At 42.7% G+C, this 20,256-nt stretch overlaps 1 protein-coding gene across 2 annotated transcripts in view; it reads left to right on the plus strand.

Moving 5' to 3' along the window:
• The window catches only part of DOCK11 (dedicator of cytokinesis 11), a 76,921-nt gene extending 58,420 nt beyond the window's left edge, over positions 1 to 18,501 (plus strand). For both annotated transcript variants that reach the window (XM_058032519.1, XM_058032518.1), the window contains 13 exons: positions 2,235 to 2,417; positions 3,057 to 3,170; positions 4,845 to 5,060; positions 5,143 to 5,200; positions 6,865 to 6,971; positions 7,949 to 8,071; positions 8,955 to 9,068; positions 10,876 to 11,022; positions 11,831 to 12,041; positions 12,368 to 12,561; positions 13,019 to 13,119; positions 14,276 to 14,414; positions 16,889 to 18,501. In XM_058032519.1, the coding sequence (XP_057888502.1) occupies positions 2,235 to 2,417; positions 3,057 to 3,170; positions 4,845 to 5,060; positions 5,143 to 5,200; positions 6,865 to 6,971; positions 7,949 to 8,071; positions 8,955 to 9,068; positions 10,876 to 11,022; positions 11,831 to 12,041; positions 12,368 to 12,561; positions 13,019 to 13,119; positions 14,276 to 14,414; positions 16,889 to 17,011 (1,830 nt within the window). In that variant the 3' untranslated portion in view covers positions 17,012 to 18,501. The remainder of the gene's footprint in view (positions 1 to 2,234; positions 2,418 to 3,056; positions 3,171 to 4,844; positions 5,061 to 5,142; positions 5,201 to 6,864; positions 6,972 to 7,948; positions 8,072 to 8,954; positions 9,069 to 10,875; positions 11,023 to 11,830; positions 12,042 to 12,367; positions 12,562 to 13,018; positions 13,120 to 14,275; positions 14,415 to 16,888) is intronic.
• The last annotated feature ends 1,755 nt before the right edge of the window (positions 18,502 to 20,256 follow it).

Consider the following 20,256-nt stretch of genomic DNA (forward strand, 5'->3'; position numbering starts at 1 on the left):
AGCTAGATTGCTCTTGTTTCACACTCTAGGTTTTATTAAGAACTGAATCTGTCTATTTACAGATAAATACATATATAAATACCTCTATGCATGCTTAGGAATGATCTTTAATTTAAAGGTTGTAAAGGAAAATGTGCATAGAGGAGGGGTGTGCATTACAGACTGGCTCAAACGTCCTTCTGCCTGTCCCCTGGCTGTGCTGCCCTCACATCCCTTTGAGCCTCTCTGGGAGCTGGCTGCTGGGTTGAGCCCTGCTCTGGTCCATGGCGTGGGGCTGGGTCAGTGCAGAGGGCACAGCCCTCAGGGGCTGTTCCATGCTCTCCCCAGTGCCCTGGCCCAGCTGGGGAGCCACAGGCAGCACCAGGCCTGGCTGGGCCTGCAGCAGCCCTTCACCCCTGGATCTGCTTCCCTGGGCCTGGCACCAGGAGCCATTGCCTCTGCTTGGGCTCCAGGAAGGGATGCAGTTCCCTGAGAAAGGGGCACAGGTTTTCCTCCAGAGCTGGTGTGGAGGGGGGTGCACAGGGCAGCAGATTCCCAGGCAGGGGCTGTGTCCCTGGCAGTGCATTGGAGTGTCTGAAAGCCTCTGCTGGCTGGCAGTGTCCCTGCTGGGAGAGGTGCCAGCCATGGCTGTGCTGTGTGTGCCTGCCCTGTCCCACAGCTCAGCCCAGGGCTGCCTATGATCCTGTCTGGCTCTGGGGAAGGGCAACACTGCACTGGGCAGCAGCTCTTGCAGCTCCTTTCCCAGGTGCACACACGATCTGTGTGCACCTTATGATGTTTATTTGCCTCTTTCCTTCTTTCTCTTGTTTTGTTTTTTGATGATAATTTTTGGCCAGAGGCAGTGAACAAAAAGTGGTTTGTGCCCTAATTTTCTTGGTGCAATCCCAGTATCTTGCTAGCCACAGGTCCCAGATCCCTGTTTTAAGACTGTCACCAGCACACCATGGTGGTACCTACAAGTTTTCCTGGATCATCCATACTTAATGCAAGGAGTGGAGGGCCACAGTAACAGTTTCAGCCTCTGGCTGATTCTATTTACTGTCACCTCCCATGGGCAGAAGGTAGTGGGGCAGATGAAAGTGGCTAATGGATCGTGCCCCATGAGGACCATGGGGTCTCAAACAATCTGAATAGGTAAAATCGTGGTTGCCTCTGTTGCCTGTTTTTAGCAGGAGATTCTCTGGGCCTGGGTGCCAGCTGCAGCAGTAGGAGCAGAGTGCTCCTGGGCCATCCCCAGCAGCCTCCACCCCTCGGGAGGTGCTTTATCTCCCCTCCCCAGCAGGTCCCTGCGTGCCAGCACAAAGCCCTTCCTTGTTCTGCTTCCCTGTGCTCAGCCTCTGTGCCGAGGTGGAGGGAAGCCAAGGGTGGTGTCACCTCCCTGCCAGCCACCTCCTGTGACCACAGCCACAGGGACAGACACACCCTGGCATCCCCAGGAGGCTGCTGCCCACTGTGACAGGTGTCCCCCCTGTCTGCTGCAGGTGTCCCTTCCCAGGCAGGGCTGAGCTTGCCCTGACAGCTGTGCTCAGGGGTTTGCTGAGGGGACAGCCAGGCCACCAGGGTGTTCCCCTTGTCCCTGCTGCAGGTCCCTGAGCCCTGCTGTGACTGAGGGAGCTTGCACTGTGGCTTGGCTTGGTCCTGCTGCTCCCTGGGTGGCCCTGGCTGGGGAGGCAGGGCAGGTCACTGAATTTGATGCTCTAAGTGACAAGCATGTTTGCATTCCTGAGGGCATGCAGGCATGATTTTAGCTGTTTTTGGGGGATCATGTAGAAGTAGATGTGTGAGCATTGCAGGTCACATTTCCCAGTAAGGTTGGATTCCTGGTTGGGCTCTGATGGATTTTCTGGTCTTCCAGATAGCACCTTGTGGTGGGAATGCCTGTGGAACCTCTCCTCTTTGCCCCACTGCTTGGGATTATGGCTTTTGGAAGAATGTAATTCTATCAGTCCAGTTTGGTGAGAATTTGCCAAAAATCCCAGATGTTATCAGGGGAGGGGTTAGATGGACACAAGCAGTCACATCCCCAAGAAGCGTGACAGCAAAGTTCCCATCGGTCTAGGAAATGAGGTTAAAAATAGACCCCAAATTCATTCCCACAAATACTCTCAGGCTCAGAATTCTGGCAGAATTTCTGCTGAGGCTGTCCAGGCTGGAGCTTAGTTTGTTGCCCTGCCCATCTGATCCCTATGCCATTTCGTGGTGTATTTTCTAATATTTGCTTTTCTCTTGTGAAGTTTCCCTCAGCATTTTTCAAAGGAAGGGTGAACATGTGTGCTGCCCTCTGCTATGAGATCCTGAAGTGTTGCACTTCCAAGGTGTCCTCCACGAGGAATGAAGCCTCTGCTCTTCTGTACCTCCTGATGAGAAATAATTTTGAGTTCACCAAAAGGAGAACGTTTCTGAGAACACATCTTCAGGTCAGTGGCTGGAGAAAAGCTAGAGACAGGACACCTCAGATTGAATGAACAGTTACAGCAACAGAGCTCTCTGACCTCATACCTGCAGAGGATCCTGCCATTGCCATATGGACCAAAATCCTCCTGCTTTCCAGGCTTTGCTTAATTCCAGTGACTGGTCCAAGCACCTTTAGGTAAAATAATTGCCATCAAGTACTCCAAGCTGTTGAGTTTTAGTGTATCAGACACATCTCTGTGCCAGAGACTGGCTGGGATGGGGTGGAAGGGACAGCTGCCCTTAAGGCAGGAGAAGGGATTTCCTAGGAGCTGCTTTTTTGGCATTGGTGGTTTTTGAAGCAAATGTAGATACCATGGGGGACAGATGAATACCCTCTGGGTTGTAAAGAATCACAGAAGAAGGTAGCTAATGTCCAAACAGGGATTCATATTAGAATAGTTGGATTGTTGGTTCTGCAAAGCAGTTTAGTCCTCTGGGGAGTGCCTGTCCTTGGGGGATGTGAGAGCTGAGCCACAGCACCAACCACTGCTTACGTGGTGGAAAAGATGTGATGCTTTCCTGTCAGCATTTTATTAACTGTGACCTTAATAAAAGCCTTTTATTAGGGCTTGTTTAAATAAAGCCTCTACCTTGTCCCACAGATAATAATTGCAGTGAGCCAGTTAATTGCAGATGTGGCCCTCAGTGGTGGGACCAGATTTCAGGACTCCTTGCTCATCATTAACAACTTTGCAAACAGCGACAGGCCCATGAAGGTGAGTTGGAGATGTCACATCCCTCATGTGCTATCAGCCATTGATGCAAGCCTGGGGACAGACTCCAGGAAACTCTGTTTAAGGGTTGGGCTAGTGACTGGAACTGTGATTTATAGGCTTGTAGTAGGCTGCATTTGCTCAGTAAACAAGTGTTGTGCCAGCAGCAATAAGACCAGCTGCTCAGGCAGGTCGTGCTCCAAACTTGAGGCCTCACACCAAGGGGAGGGAGCTCAGCAGCTCAGATTGTGCTTTGCCATATTCTGCTTGCCAGATTGTCCAAAGAGCTTTCCAGGAACTCCCAGCTTTGAAGGAATGACAAGGGAGGGTCTGGTATTTCTGTTGCCTGAAGGTAATAATTAGCAGGATTTTGTTTTATTCGACTAAGTGTCAGTAATGTTAAGAAAGAGCTCTTATGTGGAGATTAATGGTTGTATTTCTTTGGAAAATAATTGCCTATCTTTGTGCTAGAATTAGTGGCTTGTACCCCATCCATTGAGCAATTGCAACGTGCTCCATTTCACACAGAGCAGCTGCCAAGGCAGGATAGGGGAAATGGAAAGTGTTTTTACAGTTCCACGGTTATCCTGTGACCTAAAGACTTAATGGGAGCTTCCATTAGGTGTTTAATTGTGATCTAACAAATTTATAGATAGGATATACCTGGCGAAAACCTCAGTTCTTTTCTGCACACAGATGTTGGTAAAGATTTTACTGAGCCATACTTGTAATTTACATCATGAGATGATCATGATATCAAGTTTTTGTGTTTGTGTAAGTGCAAGAGTACAGGAGAGGTTTCAACACACTGGAGGGAATGCCATGCACAGCCACAGCAGCAGCTGGGCTGCAGGAATCTGAGGAGAGGGAGCATAAATCAGGCTCATCATGGAGGGGAGAGAGCTGAGGGGGAGCCTACCTGCTTCTTTCCACAGCAGACAGTTTATAGAGGCATATTTAGACTCTTTTCAGAGGTGTGGAGTGCAGGACAAGAGGCAGTGTATGCAAGTTGCAGCAAGGGCAATTCCAGTTTTGCTTAAGAAAAAGTTATTTCCCAAGAGCACTGTGTAGCCCTGGGGCAGGGCCTAGAAAGGAGGGTGGATTTTCTGTTTTAGGAGATTACAAAACTTGGCTGGACAAGCCTTGGTCTAACTCAATGTTGGCCTAGTTCTGAGCAGGGGATCAGATCAGAGCACATGCTTCTCTACTACATTCTTGTGGTGGGAAGCTCTACAAATGCCTTCAGTGCTTTAGGAATTGAAGACAGACCACATCAGAGCCTAACAAGCCAGATGTTGAATGACATGAAAAAATACTGCAGCCGTGGTTTGTGGTCTCATCCAGAGATCTTTGCATGCATGGAGCACTTGTGTGTCGCTCTCAGAGCAGCTCCTCAGGATGTCAGAGTGGCAGCCTCACTGCAGCACAGGAACAGCCAGCCTGGCACCCTGGGCACAGCCTGGAGAGATTGGCCCTGTGCATGGCATGACTGAAGTGCCTCTGAATGCAGCTGGAATGCTGCGCTCTGTGTGCAGTGTGAGCTCAGTAAGAAGAGTTAATTAGCCTTATCTGCTGTGTTCTCAGTGTTCTCAGATAAGTGAAGTTGGCTGAAAGGGTAATTTTTGGCAAACTGTGTATTTTCTGTATCAGCTTCTAATTCAGTTTGTTTCTTCTCAGGCAACAGCTTTTCCTTCCGAAGTGAAAGATTTGACGAAGAGAATCCGCACAGTGCTCATGGCCACTGCTCAGATGAAGGAACACGAGAAGGACCCAGAAATGTTGGTGGATCTCCAGTACAGCTTGGCCAAGTCTTACGCAAGCACCCCTGAGCTCCGGAAGACGTGGCTGGACAGCATGGCCAAGATACACGTGAAGAACGGGGACTTCTCAGAGGTAATTTGTGCAACTCAAAACTGGTGCACAGCAGGACACATGTACAGATGGCATTTTGATAATGTCCCTTTGTGCTTTGCAGGCAGCCATGTGCTATGTTCACGTAGCAGCCCTCGTTGCAGAGTTCCTGCACAGGAAGAGTAAGTGTCTGCTGCTTGGGAGACACGAGGAGGATGATGGTGGGGTTTGGGGGTGTCAGAATCTTTTTAAAGAAAAGGCTCTCTCAATTTGGTAAATTGTTATTTTATAAACAAGCTGAAAAGGAAAAAGAAATCATTGCATTGTATAAAGCTAGCAGATGATGAGTAGTTTCTAAGAAATAACAGTTGTTCATACCTGTTCACTTAGACAGCCACGCTAGCGTGGTGCTAAGTGAAGTAAGAGCTGACACATCATGTCTTGGTTTAAATGTTCACTTGTATTTTACATTAGGAAATGCACTCACTGGGGAAGGCCATGTTAAAAACTGACTCAATATGATCATCAGAATTATTACTATAGGCAGTACAGAAAACTGTAGAATGAAACAGTCAAAATTCAGTCAAGAAATGAGACTGTAGCCTAACCATAACATATGTAAAGAACAATCAGAAAAAAAGGAGAGTTTTGTGGCTTAGTGCAAAACAGGAAGGAAGGACAGAGCTGTGTGTTCTCAAGTTACACCACATTGCAGGTTTTCTTTTAAATACCTGTTCTGCAGTTGATATATTGACCCCATTTCTCATTTCCATTTAAGGGAGTAATTGTTGAAGTGGACCCTTAACATTTCAGAAAGCTAAGGCTGCATGAAAGCTGATTGCCTTGGCTGGAAAGTCCTTCAGTGCCCTTCTCAGGGGGATTGGAGTCCCTCCAGATTCTGTACTTTGTCTTGGCAGAGTGGGAAAAATCAGGACTTGTTCTTGTGATATATATGCACGTTTCACATGGCTGCAGAGAGGGGGGTACTGAAAGTTTGCAATGTTTTATTTGTACACAAAGGCTGCTTACCACAAGTAGTGGTAAAGGAGAACTCCTAAAAGGGAAGAGGAACAAGTCCAAAAGAATATTAAATTAGGTTTGAACATGGATTTATTTCTGTTACTGGCACTCTTTGCATATACAGAGGCTGGAATGATTCAGTAAAGGCTGAACTACCCAAAGCTTTGGTGTACCTTACTGTGCTTCCTTGCTAGGAGTATACAGCTCTGTGTGCTCTCCAGCAATAGCTGGGTAGGGGTAGAGTTACTTTTCTTGCTTGGTAGCTGGTGCTCTGTTTTGGGTTCAGTGTGAGAGTAATGTTGACAGCACATGGCTGCTTTGGTTGTTTCTCAGTAGCATTTACTCCAATCCAGGGACTTCTTCAGTGTCTCGTGCTGTGCCAGTGACGAGCTGCACAAAAACCTGGGAAGGAGAATAGCTGGGGCAGCTGACCTGAACTGGCCAAAGGGATATTTCACATCTCTGAATATCGTGCCCAATGCATTTGCTGGGGGAGTCACCTGGAAAGGAGGCCAGTGTGGGAATGGTTTTGGCATTGGTCACTAGGTGATGAGCAACTGTGTTGTGAATCACTTGATTTTCTCGAGGTTTATATCTCTCTGTTGTTATTATTTCCTTAGTTTACTTTGTTTCAATTATTAAACTGTTCTTATCTCAACCCATGGGTTTTTCTTCTTTTCCCTGATTTTCCTCCTCATCCCACCAGGGCTGAGTGGGGCAGTGAGAGTGTTGTTCAGTGGTATTGATTTGCCAGCTCAGGTCAAAGTACAGCAGCATGACACATTTGAGATAATTCCACTAATCCATTTGCTTTTGTCTGCTGCAGAACTGTTTCCCAGTGGATGTGCTGCCTTCAGGAAGATCACTCCCAACATTGATGAAGAAGGTGCAATGAAAGAAGATGGTGGCATGATGGATGTACATTACAGTGAGGTGAGGTCCTGTGCTGTAGATAGGAGGATGGGAGGATATTTGATATCTGGTTAGGATTTAGTTTTAGAATTCATTCATATGAGCTCTAACAAATTGCAGTTGTGCACTGCTGTCTGTAAACAAGACTGTTCCACTCCAATCTCCCAAGAGAAATCTGTTCTGGAGAATTTTCTGTGTGTGATTCGGACAGGTAAAACTTGAAAGTTCTTGGTTTTATGAAGACTTTTTCTAGCACAGAGGCTGAAAAAGCAGCACCCCAAGCTCTGCCTGCTGTGTTATGCAAACACTGATGTTGCCAGCACAGGGCAGCACAGCCGGGTGTGGTGTTTCCAAGAAGGGGCAATACAAAGTCAAGCTCTGCAAGGGAGAGGTCATCTTAGGGTGCCCCTGGAGTTAGGGCTGTTCTGCAGCACACCATGATAGCAGAACAATCCAGAAACCCTGGCAAGGCCTTGGGGAAGTGGGTAGCTCCTCCCATGAGTCATGAAGCCTCACAAGAACTTCTGCACCATCCCTGTGCAGCTGCCTTGCTTTGGCCATGTGGCTCAGCAAGGTGGCCCTGCAGCCCAGCTGCCCTTTCATCAAGGCTTGAGGATCCTTGGCATCACAGCCAATACTTGTTCCTTGGGTGTGTTTCTTAGTCACACACCTCTGATCTCCAGTGCTGTCCAGTTCATACTCTCCCACAGTTCTTGCAGTTTCCCGGGAGAGTAACTAAACATACTTGCTGGCTATTATGCTAATGGCTTATGAAGAATTAATGAACTTCTAAAAAATAACTTGTCCTTTTTCTTCTTCTTCCCCTTACCCCTCCCCAAAATTTAGAATACCTTTAGAAAGGCCGGGAATACACAGTGTTTAAACTAATGTAACTGCAATTACTTATTCTGGGATCTGATAGAAGTGTCCGAAGTTAAAATGGTTTTATCTTTTAATCTGGAGTGTTAGTAACACCACCCATTTGGCTGCTGTCACAGGAGGTCCTGGTGGAGCTGCTGGAGCAGTGCATAGATGGCCTGTGGAAGGCAGAGCGTTATGAAACAATTTCTGAGGTTTCCAAACTGATCATTCCCATTTATGAAAAGCGGCGTGAATTCGAGGTGGGTATTTTCAACTCGTTTGCATAGAGCAGGTAATTTTCTAGACTGCTGAGAAATAAAAAACAGGGGACTTTTTTATTTTTGAAGTTATGAGTTACTGAATTAGTGTCAGTAAAGCACACACTGTTCCTCATTGCTGGTTATTAAAGAAATTACTGAAAGCAGTGATCTGAAAGGTATTTATCAAAGCTAATGGGTGACTCATGACTATTTAGTGAATAATTGCCACCTTCCTTCCTGTAAAAAAAAACCTTTTGTCATTCCATATGCTCATTGAAGCTCTATTCTTTTTGAGACCTGAAGTTTTTAAGGGTTAAAACCAGAATGAAAGGACAAGATCTTGGGTACTTCAGTGGCAAGTGGAGAGGAAGGAAGGAGGCTGTTCCCAGCCTTGCTCCTTTCCCCATGTGCTGTCACCTGTGCTTCAGCTTAGTACTGGTCCTCTTTCCCTACCTCTGTATGACCTCTTCCCCTCCCATCCAGCCATAAAACTGAACCTGGGAGGAGGGGGGAAAGCCTTACCTCGACCTATTTTTTCATTGCTAAAGCTGTTTTTAATCAAAAAAAGACTTTCTGGGTAAAATATTGCCAGCTGCTCTGTGTGTGAAAGCTCAGTTAGGAAACACCCTGAGACACCCCGTGCACTGAGCCTTCTCTCCAGGGGCAGGGCTGTTCCTGCAATCTGTGGTACCCTGCAGAACCTGAAGCATCTACTTAAAACCAAGTTTTTCAAACAAGACTGCATGAGTTCAACCTCTTTAGAAATTAAGGTTTCAATCCTCCAGAGGATTGTGTTCAGGTATCTCTGAAGCTTCTGGTGTTAGCTAGAATGTGCTGCTTGGAAAATCCTGCTTTCCTCATAATGTTAAAATCTGATTTCCAGAAACTCACCCAGCTGTACAGAACACTCCACGGAGCCTATGCTAAGATATTGGAAGTAATGCACTCAAGGAAGAGGCTCCTTGGAACCTTTTTCAGAGTGGCCTTTTATGGACAAGTGAGTATACACACTGGCTTGCCAGCTGCCCCTCACCAGGCATCCTGGTCCAAGAGCTGCTGCTCTGTCAGACCTGGAGTTGAAAAGCTCCTCTGGTGCAGCCACCAGTGTCTACATGAGTGTTTTGGTATTGCACACTGGGGATGAGGGTTTGTATCTGTTTCTAGGAGCACTTGATTTATTATAAAGTTTATGATTCTGCCTGCAGGCTTTTCTTAAAACAACTCAGCAGTTAGGAAATGCCTTAGTGGGCTCAGAAAATGCTGAGGACTTTTTGTAATTATAGTTATTGTAGTTACATAGACACAATTTAGTGTGGATAGTCTATAACTAGTAACAGTATATAACTATAACCATAGTATATAAACAGCAGTAGTAACAGACTTTTTTTTTTCTACAAAAAAATGCTGCTCCCTTCTGGGTACTAGCAGAGTAAAAGGTTATGAGAGAAGCTGGAGGCAAAATATCTGTCAATGTTGATTACACACATGTAGAGATAGGTAGTGCTAGTGTTAGCTGAGGTAGCTGAAAAACTGAGTAAGATCTGGGGCTCAGAGTCCCAGGAAGTGGCATGATCTTATCACAGCTCATTGAAGTCTTCTGAGCTTAGAAGCAGTTGTGGTTTTATTTTTTTTCTCCACCTATAGCAGTTAATAAAGTGTGATACCCTCATGTCCTTACTGTCTCTGAACAACCTGCTTCTGCTTGAGGACTCAACCAAGGGGAGCTGCAGGACCCCTCTTTAGAAAACACCATATACATTTTATTGGCCTTGCCTTTCCTTATTCCTTCTTTTCGAGGAGATGATGAATACCCCTGAAACCCTCATGGGTTTGTACCTTTGAATGTCACTGTCACAACATACCACAGCAGTGACTTTTGCTGCAGCAGACATGCATTTTATATTTACCCTCATCTTCCCTGTAACTTTGGATATGTAAAAAGTAAATAAGGTTAGCAACAGATAAAAGGAAACAACTGCTGGCTTATTTTTCTGGAAGTTGGAAATAACTGGATCAGCCCTTAAAATTGAGCTGTGTAGCATCCCAACAACCAGTACTTGATCCAGCTTTGCACATTGAAGCTTTTCTGGCTTTATATTCCAGCTACACACAGATAGCTTAACGCTGTGTCACAAGTTCTAGCTGGAGCAGTTCACCAAAGCATGAAGTTCCCATGCTGTTTCCATTATGGGTAAGACTGGTGATGCAAACACAGCCTTTGATGTGTTTTGGTCTCCATTTACAGTAAACACACCAAATCCCACTTCCCTGCATACAAGAGGAATTAAAGCACAGGAAACCCATTTCTTTTTTTTTATTGCTTAAATTCTCTTGCAGCTTACACAAATTCTTGAATTTTTGACTGTTCCTGTGGCTCTGCTGTCAGGGCTTCCTCATCTCACATATCTTTCTGCTCCTTCTCTGTACCTTGTTTTTGTGGTTTTTTTCTCCTGCCTATCTCTTTCTAATCTTCCAAAAGGTCAAATGCAGGCCAAACCATCTTCCACATAGTTTATATTTCTCACTGGTTCTACTCAAGTAGTGATGCATTGTGTTTGTGTTGGTTGAAGAATTTTATTTTTTTAGACCATTTTTGAAGGAAGCTATTAAACAGGCAAAGTTCAGTCAGACTTTATGAGCCATAGTCTTCCAAAACTTTTTGGCTTTCTGAAATGTTAGTAGAAGCTTGCTTTACAAACATCAAATCTAACATAAAAGTTTCCTAAATTAAGAAAGACAGCTATTCCTCACTGGTTTTTTTGTTGGTTTTTTTTTTTTTTTTTTTTTTTTGTGGTTAACGCCAGACATTCTTTGAGGAAGAAGATGGGAAGGAATACGTCTATAAGGAGCCCAAACTGACAGGCCTCTCAGAGATCTCCTTCAGACTTCTTAAACTTTATGGAGAAAAATTTGGGTCAGAGACTGTAAAGATTATCCAGGATTCTAATAAGGTAGAGTTAAACTGTGGAGGTGCTGGAGGATGGCAGAGCATCCCTTCCCTCTGCCAGTGGGAGAATGAGCCCTCTCCTCCACCCTCTTACCCTATTGCCCCTGGCATCCTCCTGCTCCTCTGTGTGGAAATGTTGCACAGCTTGACCAGTGCTGGTGCTGCTGTGGCTCCCAGGTGTGAATTCTGACTGGAATTGCAATCCCCACTGCACTGCCTTGCTGAAGGCATTAGAAGCCAGCACAGAGCATCAGTCACTGGAAGCAGAGTTACTTCTTGTTGCTTTGATGCTGCAAGTCTGAAAGAAAACCTCTTGGGGCCTTGCAGCCTTATATGGAATACTTATTTATGCTCCCTGCAAGAGCTGTGCACACCCTTGGGCTGCAGTGGGATTTATCTGGGCAGTGCTGGTGATCCCAAAGCTGGTTTAGTGCAGGCCTGCAGGTTTGGCTGGCCCAGCACTGCATGAGCACTGGGTCATGGTCTGGACATTTTGTGGTCACATTAAAAGGACTGAGTGGCTCAGAACTGTGCTCCCTTGATGGATCAGGGGACGTGGCTGCCTGCTGCAGGAACAGTTTGTTTGGCACCATGTCATGTATTTCTTGTGCCACACCTCCTTGTCTTATCTGCTGGTGCATGGTCTAGACATACCAGCTGAAGGCAAAAGGAGCATTTGGCATGTCATTGGCCTTCCTGCAGTGAAGGCAGATCAGCAGGCATTAATTTTAAATCAGATCCCAATGAATAGATTAGCCAATTATGACTTCTTAACCTTTGCTCCCCCTGTGAGTAACCCTCTTATTTCATAGGTCAACATTAAAGACCTTGATCCCAAGTATGCCCATATTCAAGTGACTTATGTGAAGCCCTACTTTGAAGACAAAGAAATGTCTGAAAGAAAAACTGAATTTGAAAGAAATCATAATATCAATAGATTTGTGTTTGAAACTCCTTACACTTTATCTGGAAAAAAGCATGGCAGTGTGGAAGAGCAATGCAAAAAAAGGACCATTCTAACTAGTAAGTACAAATGCCTGAACATGAAACAATATCAGTAACTATTAGGAGACCTTTTCTAGCTCGTGAAAATATTCAAGAAGTGTGACAAATTCTCTCAGCTCAATCAGAATTAGGAGACAATATTCTGGTTGGGAGGGGGAATTTACCTTGTATTTTTTATGTGCACATTTTTACAGATTAAAAAACCATCCTGGTAAATTATAGCCTTGTTTGGGATTTCACATCCCCAGGGGCAAGAATCTGCCTGTATATGTTCTATGAAGAGTATTCTATGTGCTGCTCATATGACTTCTCAATCCATACATTTCTTTTGCTGTTTCTGCTAGCTTTGAACTCCTTTCCATATGTTAAGAAGAGAATTCCAGTCAATTATGAACATCAAGTTAATTTAAAGCCAATTGATGTCGCTACTGATGAAATAAAGGACAAGACAGCAGAGCTGCAGCAACTCTGCAGCTCTGCTGGTGATGTTGACATGATCCAGCTGCAGCTCAAACTGCAGGGCTGTGTCTCTGTGCAGGTCAGTCTGTTTGATGTCTGCTCACAATTGCATTTACATGCACAGCTCGGGGTGAGGCATGGTCACAGCACATTTACTTTCCAGAAATCATTAACTACCCAGGCTTCAGGGCTGCCCTGCTCCAGCACAGCCTCCCTGTCACCTTCAGTGCTACACACACAGCTGGCTCATGGGAATAAACATTTCCTCCAGTGCTGTTTACAGTGTCAAGTCCAAGTGTAATTGCACATTAATTAGCCATAAGTAACTGCTGAAACATACTCAAGGTTGTACTGTAAGGATCAGGCACAAAGAGCTTTTTGTGAGTCTGCCTTCTCAAGCTGGATGAGTGACCTTAGGACTCAGACCATGCTGCTTTTCCACACAGAAATAAGAGGAAAATGTGAGGAAACAATCTTAATATCTCTTTTTATCTCAGCAGAAGTTCTAGCATAAATGATTTCTTCTTTCATTCTAGGTTAATGCTGGTCCTTTGGCCTATGCCAGAGCTTTCCTAAGTGACAGCCAGTCCAGCAAATATCCTGCTAAGAAGGTGAATGAGTTAAAGGAAATGTTCAGGTAGGATTTCTAATGTAATAAAAACCAGCAGCTGGCTGGAAGATGGTACCTGCTCTGATTATGTTTTTGTCTGTCTCCAAACTCAGCAGATGCTGTATACTTAAATATGTCTTATAAAGATCCAAGTCTCGTGGGGTTGTGGGTGCTCACACATTTGAAAAAAGCCAATGAAATTATGTATATCAAGATTATATATATCAAGATATATGTTCCCAAGTCCAGGGCTGGGCTCTCCATGAGGAGATTTGCCTGAACACTTGCTTCAACAGTTTCTGTGAGTTTTTGAGATTATCACATAAAGTATGTTTGAAAATCAAAGATCTGACAGTCCAGGGGCTCAAGGGTCTTTGATATTTTGTATTGTTTGCCAATTTTTCCAAGGGGATTTTTTGCTAGCTAATGATGAACTTAAAATACTTTAAAGAAAATCCTTTCTCAGTTTATGGAAGAGCACTGATCTTGTTTCTGTTGCTAATTTTTGAAACTGTGTGACTTGCGCAGGTGTTTTTCCAATTTCCGGACCTCTCGGGTGCAACCAGCTATCCACCAGCCCCTTCTGTGCTGGTGGCTCCCATTTCACGCATTTCTCCATTCTCATTGTATGAAGAAAGCAGCATTTGGGCCAATCCCATTCTCCTTCCTTGTACCAAGTGACCTGGCAGTCAGGGAGCAATCCCTGAGAACATGCCATGCATGGTTTTACTTTCCAGCCTTGCAGTGCAAACACTGTCTCCATTTCAATTGTAAATGTATCTTTATTGAGCTTTATAAAAAAGGAAAATATGTGTGTTAAATGAAGCAAAGGAACAATAACAGATCTCAGAAAGAGCATTACAGTTCCCCATGGTGTGAATTTCCTTCTGGAGGGTGCCTGAACTCTGACAGCCCTGCTGTGTCACACATACCCAGCCCTGCAGGACTGGCTGTCACACCTCCTGGGGATCCAGGCTCACAGGAGCTCCAGCAAAAAGCCCAATGCCTGTGTTGCAGTCCCTCTTCATTCCCTGGTTCCCTGGGCCAGGGATACCCCTGGAATATGTCTTGCCCCAAACACAGCAGAAGAGGGGGTGGGAAATACTGAGGTTTGCCTGTCTGTTCAGTTGCTTGCTTTGGTAGAAGACTGGGTTGTTGTAAAGTTCATTCCTTTCCTCCCCAGGAAGTTTATCCAAGCCTGTGGAATTGCTCTGGAGCTCAACGAGCGTCTCATTAAGGAGGATCAAGTGGAGTACCACGAGGGGTTAAAGTCAAACTTCCAGGATATGGTGAAAGAGCTTTCTGACATCATCCATGAACAGGCACGTACTGCACATGGGGAGCCCACAGAGGTGGCTCTCTGTGCTGGAAAACTGACTAAGCTGAGAACTGGCTGGGAACTGAAAATGTGATCACTCCTCGTGTTCTGTAGCTAAATATGAACGGGCGAGTAAGTGAATGTGAAATTAGGCTGTAGAGTTGGTGGGTTCCTAAAACTGCTTGCTGTTGACTGGACATCTCAGCCTGATGTTGGTATTCAGAGTGTTGCAGGGTGGAGTCTTCAGGACACACCACTGCCTGCCATGGCCATCAGAAATCCTGTGCCATGTTCTGCATCGTATTTGAAAATTATAAGGAGGTCATAGGTCAAAGTTCTCTGGCAGAATTTCCATTTCCTCGGTTATAGCCAGCTTATGGGGTTTTTTTTAATCTTATATTTCCTTGTATATGTTTTCTTACAATTTTGGCCTAATGCCAACATGCCATTTCTATGCGCTGTTAAAATTCACGCTAGTTTATCTGATTTATGATTTTATGTTTTCTTGGATCTTTCTAGGAAAATACTTTTTAATAGTAGCTTCAGAGAGGTGAGAGATTCAAAGAGCAGTTGTACTTCTATCTAGTGTTATGCTGTGAAATTAGATGAGAATTATATTTCTGAAGTAATTTCCATGCCTCTGCTCTTTAATGTTGCCTTCATTATGACGAAAGAAAGCTTGTAGAGTTATAGCATCAAGGATATAAAATCAACAATACAGACTGCATTGTGGTTCATACAACTTGAAATTTCAAAAGAATGCTTTCAGGATCTCCCAGTTAGTCAATATGCAGTCTATGTGTGACTATGAATTAAAGATGCAACATCTTAACTCACTAAAAATGAGTTGAATAGTTAGTTGAGTAGTTGTTCACACTAAGTGAAAAATCTGCAAATGGCAAAATAATGCAACTGCATCAGGCTGCTGTTTCTAAATGAGGTTGATTTACAATGAAATAATGCTTATGGGAATCAGAGTCTTGTTATGGAATAGTACAATATCATTTCAGGGCAGCAGTCTCATGAAGGGGATGAATTTTGTTGTAGGAGTGTAAGGGTGGATCCATTCAGAGTGACTGCTGCATTTCTGTTGCTTTTGTTAGATTCCCCTTCTATTCTGCTCGTGGCCACCATTGTTTTAGGCGGCAAACTATTGATTTTTCACATTTGCCACACTGTTTTTTTCATTGCCATTACCTGCAGAGAGGCTTGTTCACAAGAGCTGCCACCTGCTTACTCTGCCAGTGGCAAGACTTCTAATTTGCATGCAGCTGCTGAAACTTTGGTGGCTTTTGAATTTTGCAATAGTCAAATCAAAAACAAATCACTCAGTTCTGCACTGTCAAAGTACAATAGCTAAGATTATTTTAGCACACAGAAGCATTGTTAAAACACACCCCCTGCTACCTCAATAGATTTGTCCACTGCTGTGTTATCTTTGCTTAACGGGCAAAGTATGACTGAAATGTCCAAGTGAAGGTCTCCCTTGGAAGGATACACTTTTCACTTTCTTCTTGTAATAGCTCAAAAGGCAGCTTAAAATACTGTGTTTATGAACACTGTTCTTTATAGTTGCACAACATGATGATGTACAACAGCTGACTTGAACTTTTCATTGCCATCAAATGACCTAATATCTAACAAATTCATCCTAATGCAATAAGGTTTTTTTTCTTATTTTGCAACATTACTCAGTTAAATGTGAAAAGTATAGTGCATTAACTTAGGGTTCTCACTGCAAATAGCATATGCTTTTCTAAGTATTGTCAGTGTCCTAAAGCAGCGCAGGCATTGCCCTTTGTTTGAGATGCAAGAGCAGATGGTAATCACTGGGTCAGCCTGTGACCTATTTACAGATCTTTTAAGCTACAATGTAAACACAAAAAATTTATAAACTGCAGCTGAACAGGTCCAGGAAATTCCAGAGACTGGCAGAAAGCTGGATTTCCAAAGGCTGTTTATGATGGCCAGTGATCTCAGTTTCACTACTGCAATATCAAAGTAAACTAACTTGACTGGTGAACCACATGGTGAAAATAAATGCACAGTCAGCTCTGCCATTCCAGTTGGATCCTGTGCTGTCAGGGTGTCCTTCAGGCTGCAGAATACAAAATGTGGACACAGAGGGAGTGAGTGTCTTTGGGATTTAGCTGCATGTACTCCCCATGCTCACAAAAAACCTGTTAGAATTCTGTTACTGCTGAGACATAATAAAAAATTGTTACACAGAGAACTGTTTCTTTTCCACAGTGCATAGTTGTAACTAAAAGTGATCCAGTAATACACAGAATGGTGTTTAAATTAATGCTACAGAAATCACTAAACTATTCTCCTTTCTCATTTCTTTGTTATACGCTGCCTTTGTGAAACAGCTTTGAAGACAAGGTTGGATATCTCTTTTGCATACCTTTTAAACAGCTTGATTATCATAATGAAGTGAAACCTGTACTGAATTTGTGATTGTTTTGCTATGTTTAGATCTATCATGAAGACACAATGCATTCTCCGTGGATGCAGGACTCCCTTCACGTCTTCTGTGCCATCAGTGGAACCTCTGGTGATGGAAGTTACTGCTCACTCAGACCCACTGCTGACATATAAACATATCAGTCATATCTTACAGAGCCTCCTCAGGAATTCTTGGAACTGTACAAAGGATGTTTAAAACCATACATGATGAGCAAAGATTGAATTGCAGGGTGGTTTGATTTGTTTTGCTTCAGGTTTTTTTTTTCCCACAAAAAAAGTTGCCATGCTTTCAAACAGGGTGCTTGCTTATTTTGCTGAGCAACATTGAAAGTGCCTGGACATTGCACCACTGTGCTTGTTTTCTACTATTTTTTTTTAAGCTAAATGAACAGCAGGATGTGGAAAGGCAATTATCTAAATATATGTTGAATTGCTGAACTATGAATCAAAATAATGACGTACTGTGTAAAGTTGTACAATGGAATATAATAAAATGTAAAACTACTTTGTAAATAGAAGGACTGTAGAGTATATAGAAATTAGCATTTTATCATATTTGCTGCTAAAAGCTTTGTTGGACAGGGGATGTGAAGGCGAAATTGTATTTACTGGTAAGAGACCTTTCTCTTTTAAAAAGTGACTTGGGGTCCACATACCCCTATTGCACTTAATGAGAGTAAACTTGCCCTAGTCTGGAATAATAAAACCTAAGTCAGAAATTATAATTTTCATACATCCTCAGAGCAGATATTTCTAAAGTAATCTCCATGAAAGTTGAGCTTACTGTAGCTGATTCCAATTTTGGATAAATTTTCACAGCTGCAGGAGAGGATGGATTGTACTCACTCAGAGCAAACCTGAGAGATGTGTCATTTATAAGGGTTTTCTCCTGCTTGCCACTCATGGTCTCACACAGATAGGAACTCTGAGAACAGCTTAAATTGAATTGGAAATTATAAGGTGCTTTAATAACTTTCGGAAAAATTATAATAATCAGAGAGATGTGGTTTAAAAACTTGCAGCACATCAAAATAACTTATACAAAATTGAGGGATTTGTTAGCACCACGAGTCATGCATGTTCCCTCCTGTTAAGCAGATTTGTTCTCTGTAAGCTGTCTGTTTTTGTCTGATAGGTGGTTGGAGAAAATGTATTTTCCAGAATTCTTTTTTTCCTTCTTCCCCTTCCCAAAGCTTTCATACATTCTCTGCCTCTTTTTTAATATAATGCTTTAGATTCAGGAAGAAGAACACAGTTCAGTAATTCTTTTATCCAGTGACATTTTTAACATCCGTGTTTTTCAAAATCCTATCAATTGTAAATATGGTTCCAGCAGTTCATATGGGAAGGGTGGGAGTTTTAAGGATATGTAAAAAAAAAGTCATAATAAAAGGACTTCAGCTGGGTATTTAGCTTGGCTGTAGTGTCTATAAAATGTTAAGCTTCTACATTTTTGTGACAAAAATGATCTTCAAATAGTAACTGGACCACATTTCAAAATGTTTATTATGCATGATTCTAAATACCTACAATTATTTGTATTCTGAGAAAATAATGTTGTGATCCATGAATTCACCCATTAGCTGTTTCAAGCAAAATACAGATGTGCCTATACCAAACCAGCCACATTTCTGCTTCTATGTGCTTTTGTGCCAGACAGGCTCTAAATTTAGCACAAACTTTAAGTAAGAGGAAGAGAGATTAGTGTGTGTAAATATGGTTAGCACCTTCCTCATTGTTATCTTTCAACAAATAATATGTAAAAGCATGTAGTGAGAGTTTTCCAAATTACTTTACTAAGAGGTGTGAAGTTCATTATTAGTCAATCCAATACAAGATACCTTTGGAGCTAATTGACCTCTAAATATCAGTAGTAAAAGAATATCTTGACTAGAGTCAGTAGATGTATGAGATGCAGACATCCAAAGGCTCTTGCTTGCACTGTAGCTCTTTCAGATACTACAGAAAACCTCCTTTTCCTGGATTTGCAGGGAGATCCCTATGCATGTTTTTGGACGTTTTTAATGTTCTGAGATAATATTGTTGGCTGAATTTTCAATTTGTATTCCTTATCTTTACTGGAATTCCAGTGGAATTCTTACTTGTATCTTCAGATATCTTTTAATGGTCCAAGATGAATTTTTGTCTGAACTTCTGAAGCTGTTGATATTGGAGTTGTTCTGCCATTTCACTGTCGTATACTGGGAAGCTGTCACAGTAACTGGGGCCAAAAAAGAAGTGCTTAATATCAGTCCAATTAGGATATATACAGTCACTGCATTTCAGAAGATACACTTATTTGTGGTTTTAATGAATTACATAAATTATATGCCCTAAGGATTAGCTTTCTGTCCTGCTAAATAACTTTTCTGGATTTTCTACAGTAAATTCTTCTTTTTAGATTGGTTATAAAAAGACTGATAACGAACCAGCTTGTTTTTCCTTTGTGTATTCAACCCATCTAGAAAGGATGAGGAGTGGCCATTATTTTACAGCTGTTTTTAGACAATGATGCCAAGAAGATGATCACATTTTCTCCATCTATCCTTTTCTTACTTAATTGTCCCAGTTTAGGGAAATCCTCCAGATTTTTTCTTATTTGTGGCTAAAAGAGCTTAACTCACAGATATATCTGGAGATTGTACTGTATATGTGCCTGTTTTAAGTAGCTGATACATTGAGTACGTCATATTTGCTACCTGTTTGAGAAGAATAGAAATGTCTATTATCATTAACATTTTTTATTTTCTTATCTTGCCTAAGGAATGGCAGGATTTTTTAGTCTTGAAAAATTAGTGGAACATATTTCAAATGACATCCTGGCACGCACTCTTTCTGTACCTCAGTTTGGCAACATTACGTATTTTATTTGTGTGCCTCTAATTATTTTTGCTGTAAAACTGCTGTGTAATATATCAAGTCTTCAGAATGGATACCTTGGTAATTTTGCATAAAAGGAGAAGAAATGGGATGCAGTATCTGTGAGGATTAAGAGGAGTTGGCTATTCAAAGTATCAGGATTGGTTTGGATAATGGGTGTCAGAGCCAGATGGTTTACAAATAGGACATACAAAGCAACAAAGGGTCTGCCAGAATTTTATGTACAGTAATTTGCTTTTAGAGATTTACCAAGTAAGCAAAGTATAAACATTTTCTCTCTTGGACCTACTGCTTTTTTTTCTCTGCAGAAGGATTAGAAAGTATCAGTTTAAGAAAAATAACCTCAGAACTCCATTTCCTCTCACAAAAAAAGTCTGGAATGAAGAGCTTACTTCAGAAAATGATGTATTTTTACATATTATTTGATGTTCTAATCTTCTTCTGATACCAGGACTTTTCATGAGATAGGCCAGCAAATGAAAAATCATGGATGAGAG

The sequence above is a fragment of the Melospiza georgiana genome, chromosome 12 (assembly GCF_028018845.1).
Source record: "Melospiza georgiana isolate bMelGeo1 chromosome 12, bMelGeo1.pri, whole genome shotgun sequence".
Taxonomy (NCBI): Eukaryota; Metazoa; Chordata; class Aves; order Passeriformes; family Passerellidae; genus Melospiza; species Melospiza georgiana.